Here is a 6,347-nt window from a genome sequence, read left to right on the forward strand (position 1 = left end):
CTCTAGTTTGTAATCAATTAAGATATTGATTCGCGGCCCTGCTCAATTTCTAACAACAAAATTAGGGTTAAAATGAATGGGTATATAACTATAATCGTATAAATAAAGAAAATGATAAATAATTTTGGAAACGATTATCTTCAACAATCTCTGTGATTTGGGTGCTGATTTATTGCACACAAGTTGGAAACTCTTAATTGTTTCCAATAAAGAGCGATAATGAAGACGGATGGGGTACTAAGAGGCACAAAGGGGATTATCAGAACTTCACTTGAAAACTTTGAGCGGGAAAAGTAGCTTGGGAGGGGCTTAGCAACTGCCACGTGACATAATTGTATTGTTTTATTATAATAGAGGATTATGTAAAATTTAATAATATTTTATATAAAATGATTTAAAATATGTTAGATTGATCAATAAAACTATGAAAATATCTAGATTTTTTTGCGATCAACCCATGATTTTATTTGATATTTTTTATAAATTAACATTTAATTTTAAAATAAAAAATAATTATTTGAAATATGAACCCTTATTTCATGTTGGATTCCTTAAATAAATTTATTTGTTATATTTTTTAAAAAAACTCGAAAAATAAGCTAGCTTATCAGCTAGCTGTGATGCGCAAAACACAAACTACATCTTTACGATCTGCTATAATCAATTTCACCGGTTAAGTCGATTTTTTATATTTCAACGGGTGAAAAATGTTTTTATTACCCAGAGCTCATGAACAAAAACATATTTTTCTTTTGTTTTTTTATACTAGTTTTTGCATTTTTTTTATTTTTTATTTTTTATTATTATTATGGAAAATGATACATTAGCCCAACAATGTATTTCGAATTTATCGAATCAGTCCTTTAACTTATTTTCGTGCTTTATGAAAGAATAAAGTTATTTTTGTCGGGTCTAATTGGTCATTTTAGACAAAATAAATAGTAACCCGGTTTTCTCTTTGCCACGTAAACGCTTGTTGATCCATTTTCCCTTAACCCACGTTGACTTTGAAAAGTCTAAAATTTCATCCTCCTCGTTCTTCTCTCTTCAATTTTACAATGTAAGTTATACAAGTACATGGATTTCCCTTGAAGTGTAATCAAATGGTAATATGACCCCTTATTCTCCATAAATCTTTAATCCCTACTGAAACTTAAATAAATAATAATAATACTAAATTAAGATCCCTGTTTTTATAATTTGATTGGTTTCCAAATTATTCCTATATTTCCGAAACATATTCATAACCCCAGAGATTACGAGATCAAATCCCACCATTAGGGTGCCTAAACTTCGCACTCGGACTTTTTTGTTTTACCAGAAATGAAGAAAGAGTTGAAATCTACGACATTTCTTCAATTTCACAGATTTTCAGATACATGCAAATCACAGAGCATAAAGAGGGTATACTTTGTGTTGTGGGATGGGTTGGGACCTATATTTATTATATAATTGTAAATTATTAAAAAATATATATTTAAAAAAATGACAAAAATGATTTTAAAAGAATATAACAGCCTTCTTCTAGATTATGAAACCAAATAAAAAAAAATATTGTTTTGCACTAGACCTTATCCAAAAAAAAATAAGGAACCAAAATTTTTGTTTACTCAACAAACAATAGGATAAAGATAAAAATTAATACAAGGATAAAGAAGTCTTTTCGCATTAGTCACGACCAATAAACCCAACAATAGTCAAACTTAGAGATGAAATTGAGATTTAAAATAAAATAAAATAAAGACGAAACTTGCGTTTTTGGGTAAAACACAGGGACTTCTTGTATTCTTGTAATATACTCTACATATTATATACGATTGGGAAAACTAATAAAAAAAATCACGATAAAATCTTTTCGTAACCATTTTCACATAAATCAGCCAAAATTACCCATTCAAAATTGAAGTGTAAAAACAATTAGCAATCCTTGCTACAACTCACACTAGGATCAGACAAAATTTACGTTCTAGACATACATTATGAATATCAGACGAATTCCCCTTTCAAATATCCTTCCAAATTCCAACATAGTTTTAACAAAAATTTACAGTCTTGATTAAAGTCTTCTATGGAGCCACCATGGTCAAACTGATATCCCACAACTCTTTACCCAATTTTTCATCTTTAGCATACGAATTTGGCTGGGCTATGTTACTATCCATGAAATATTCACCACTAACCCCTTTCACTTGTGGATGCAATGCTACATAGCACGTGGTTGCTGCCCCCTATATATCACATGATTAGAAACAAAATTATGTTCCGTGACATGACAGTATACCTGACATGACATGACAGCATACAGGACTGGATATCAAATTGTAATTTTTATCCCATTAATCTAGTCTTAGTTCACTGTATATCAAATGCAATACAACTTGTTTTGTCCTGTAACAAACGTAAACGTGACCGTAAAGATTTATCAAACCTGTGGGATGTTTTTGAGAAAGTATTTGCCAACCCAATCAACCATGCCTGAATCAAGAACAATGCAAAATTTTGAATGAAAATTCGATGAAGAATATTTAAAAATGAAAGTTAAAAAAAAAAATTGAGTTTTAACTTTTACCATCTACAATGTTGTGGTAACGTAGAAGATTGGTTGCAATAGATCCAGGATGAAGAGCATTTGCAGTTAAATTCACTCCATTTTCCTGGTTTGTTGTAATTAAAATTGTCATAATTGATAGCTCGTGGGACCCACAAAATGAAGACATGTAAGTACGTTGGGATTATGTCTAATCAATGAAATACCTTGAAGTGTCTTGTTAGCTCTTTAGCATGCAAGATGTTGGCTAGTTTTGATTGTCCATATGCATATATGGGGCTATAACTGCATCATACGTTGCGATTATGGGTAAAGAAATTTAAGCTATTCTACCTTCTTTGTTTTGTGTTGTTTATGTACCTTGATTCATCGTTGAGATTATCAAAGTATATGCCTTTGTATGCAAATCGATGAGCTTCTGATGATACGTTGACTATTCTACCTTCTGTTTTTTGTTCATGTGAAGTGTGTTTCATTGTCTCGAGTAAAAGTTGTGTCAAAAGGAAATGACCTAACAAATGATACATAGATCACGTGATGTAATTCTACTTTAGGAATTAAAATTTCATGAAAATAAAATGCATATGCTATGAATTATGATTTCAAAATACCTAAATGATTAGTTGCAAATTGTAGCTCGATCTTGTCTTTTGAAAGCATGAATGGTGGTGCCATAACCCCTGCGTTGTTACTTCCAAAAAAAAAAAGAACAATAATCAGTTTTTTAACAACTTAACTATTTCTTCCTGATTCTAATGGAATGAGTAATTCCATTCCCTTCCTGATTCCATCATACCAAACACTACCTCAAAACCAGATCTTAAAAAGAGAAAATAATTGATTCCTTACATGAGAAGATTCAAGGGAAGACCCGAGGAAATGAATTCAGCTGCAAAATTCCTTACAGATGCCAAAGAGCTAAGATCTAACTCCATTACATCAACTTTAGCATTAGGAATTTTTTTAAGTATATTTTCTTTAATGCTTCTACCACTTTCGGTATTTCTTACTGCCATAATTACATGTACCTCATGTAAGGCTAGGACTCGTGTTGTCTCCATGCCGATTCCACTTGTAGCACCTATAAATACACAAAAATATCACGGAGTTAATAACATTAAACATAATATTTAACAAATTAAAAAGTGAATTCTTGTATGATATGTTTATTTTATTCCATCATAAATGGGGAATGGATTTTAAAAAGTTGGAACTTAATGGGGAAGGCCTCATTTCTCTGCGAAATTGTTTTGCTTCAAGTAACTGACGATTAACTCAACTTATAAAACGATACACTAAGAGCAGGATACAAAACCAGAAACGTTTTGGGTTCATTTTGAATGTGCAATTACTATTTTTGGAATTTCAGAAACAGAAGTTGATTTTTCCTTATGATTCCAAAAAGAGTAAATTGTAAACAAGAAGATGAATCAATGATCCAACAATCAAACCCTAATTTCTAAATTTACTTATCTTTATTGAGTCATAACCTCAAGACCCACCACTTATTCATTAAAATTCGTATTCAATTTCAAATTATAATTCATAAAACCAAAAACTAAGAAGAACCCATGTGATATATCTTGCAATAGGAGTACGAATTGCATACGAGAAAGAGAAGTTCAGAAGCATTGACGATTACCTGTAATAATAGCAGTCAGACCAGTTCCATTGATACCTTCAGTGACATCTTCAGCTGTTGAAGAAGCCGAAAACCCAGATGCCCCTTTTCTCCCAAAAATCCACATTTTTGCTCTTCCTAAAGATCACACCAACAAACTGAATTCTAAATCGAAGGTTGAAAAACAAAAATTTTTTGTTTGATATTTGATAAATCCAAAGCCCATTTTTTTAATGAATATTTTTACAATATAAAACATTTTATTTAGAGGATATATAAAACAAGGGTTAGAGAGTGTTTGGCTAAGCTTATGAGAAATGATAAATACTTTTTAGCTTATAGCTTATAAGTTGATAAGGTAGGGGTCGGGTATAAGCAATTTTTATCCAAACACCATTTTTAGCTTATACCGATGTGGAACCGATAATAAGTCAAAAAACTTCATTTTTAAGTTTTGCCAAACACCCCCTTAATCTCATTATAATAAAAGAATGGTCCTTTAAGTTTCACGAAATGGTTTAAATGAAAAAAAAAATCTTAGCATCATTGTAAGAGAGCAAATTGGTTTTGACATGTTTATTTGGTCACCCTAACCTAATATAACCGGTTTTAAAATGTCATGTAATCACTTGTGAATGTTAACCTATCTAGTCACAACCTATGTCATACAAAATGGTGAAAGGTACCCAATATTTTATCAACTCGTTTCATCATCACCGCTTTTCTCACGACCAAAATCGTAGTTTTACTTCAGATCAAAAACATATTAAGACCCACTTGCACCATACGCCTCGACTCATGTTCAATTGTACCATCAACTTTATCAAGCAACAAAATCGATGTGTTTTTCAGCACCACACGTGCAACCACAGTTATCGGTTTCTACCCCGGTGTTAACTGCACGCCGTCGAGACTTACCTGAGTGTCGTATTTGTTCGGTGAACGGCTTATGAAATGATCCGCGTTTGTGATTCTTGTCGCCTCTTTGATTCGGTAGGTTATATTTTGTTTAATTGTCTTCGAGAAGATTACAACTTGTTGTTGGACAAACCCTAGCTGGTTCCTAAACCATCATTGTAACGCCCCGATTCTCAGGTATTGATTTAATGTGTGAATTCTTGATTTCAGGGGCTACTCGACGAGTTGATTGCCCTACTCGTCGAGTAGCAGCGGGTTGGTCCACGTATTTTAATGACCTACTCGCTGAGTCCAAGAAGGGACTCGACGAGTAGGAGCTAGCAGATGAAACCCTAAATCTCGGGGTTTTGCACCCTATTTAAAGGATCATTGGCCTCCCCCAGCCTCCCATTTACTCCTTCTTGTCCCTATCAAACCCTAAATCGTGTGTGTGTGTGTGTGTTCTTTGGTGTGTTCAAGCTTGGAGGAGGAACTTTGGAGAAGGAAACACTTGGGGAAGCAAGGAAATCAAGGCTAGGAACTCGTGGGGAGCTAAGAGATTCATCAGTTGTCACTCTCTGGAAGGTATTAAGCTGTTCCTTTAGCTCATCTCTCTTTTAACCTCTTTTGGATGGGTTTTATGAAAGGCTCTCCATGTTTAAGCTAAGATCTGAAGTTGTAACTTCAGATCTGGACTCCCTTTGACCTCTAGATCCATAAAGTCGTCAACCTTGCCTAGTAGGAGCCTTCCCTCAAGTGTGAGACTTCATTGCAAGCTTAGTTTTGCCATTTAAGAGTCTTAAAGCTTTGCATGCACGTAAAGTTTGCGACTTTACGTGATAAACATGCCCTAGAAGCTTGGATCTGTAATCTGGAACCTTGCCATGGCTTAAAAAGCGTCTGCATGGATAAAGGTCTGCAAGGACTCGGCGAGTTGGATGAACAACTCGGCGAGCCCGTTGAAGATGGCCATGAACTCGACGAGTTGGATGAACAACTCGGCGAGTCCGTTGAAGATTGCCTTGAACTCGGCGAGTCGTTCGAAGACTCGGCGAGTCGGCTAGGGTTCTCCCAATTCTTGGACACGTATGAACTTGGCGAGTTAAAAGGGAACTCGACGAGCCAATCAAGGATTTCACGACTTCTCGAGTTCAGGAAGGACTCGACGAGTCGGTGAACTGCACTCGACGAGTCGAGTCAACATGGACTGTTGACTTTGACTGTGGGCTTTGACTTGGACCAAGGGTTGACCAGTTGACTTCTGAGGGTATTCTGGTGATT

General features: G+C 34.4%; 1 protein-coding gene across 1 annotated transcript; it reads right to left on the reverse strand.

Annotated features, from left to right (window-relative positions):
- Positions 1-1,864: 1,864 nt before the first annotated feature.
- LOC145119875 (short-chain dehydrogenase TIC 32, chloroplastic-like) lies at positions 1,865-4,460 on the reverse strand. The gene is made up of 8 exons (XM_079055642.1): positions 4,191-4,460; positions 3,398-3,629; positions 3,160-3,239; positions 2,909-3,059; positions 2,755-2,833; positions 2,570-2,654; positions 2,429-2,475; positions 1,865-2,228 (listed from the first exon to the last, which is right to left on the reverse strand). Exons 1-8 carry the CDS (start codon positions 4,294-4,296, stop codon positions 2,067-2,069), a joined length of 942 nt encoding a protein of 313 aa, XP_078911768.1. The 5' UTR covers positions 4,297-4,460; the 3' UTR covers positions 1,865-2,066.
- Between the last annotated feature and the right edge of the window lie 1,887 nt (positions 4,461-6,347).

The sequence above is a fragment of the Lactuca virosa genome, chromosome 6 (genome assembly GCF_052849685.1).
Source record: "Lactuca virosa cultivar CGN04683 chromosome 6, Lactuca_virosa_CGN04683_v6, whole genome shotgun sequence".
Lineage (NCBI taxonomy): Eukaryota > Viridiplantae > Streptophyta > Magnoliopsida > Asterales > Asteraceae > Lactuca > Lactuca virosa.

Bases quoted from the DNA above. Each gene is read 5' to 3' on its own strand.
- LOC145119875 (XM_079055642.1), bottom strand. From the start codon at position 4,296: ATGTGGATTTTTGGGAGAAAAGGGGCATCTGGGTTTTCGGCTTCTTCA. The intron at 3,240-3,397 runs GTAAGGAATCAA...TTTTTTTGGAAG, and splicing joins CTTCCCTTGAATCTTCTCAT to TAACAACGCAGGGGTTATGG. The intron at 2,476-2,569 runs GTAAAAGTTAAA...TTCTTGATTCAG, and splicing joins TTACCACAACATTGTAGATG to GCATGGTTGATTGGGTTGGC.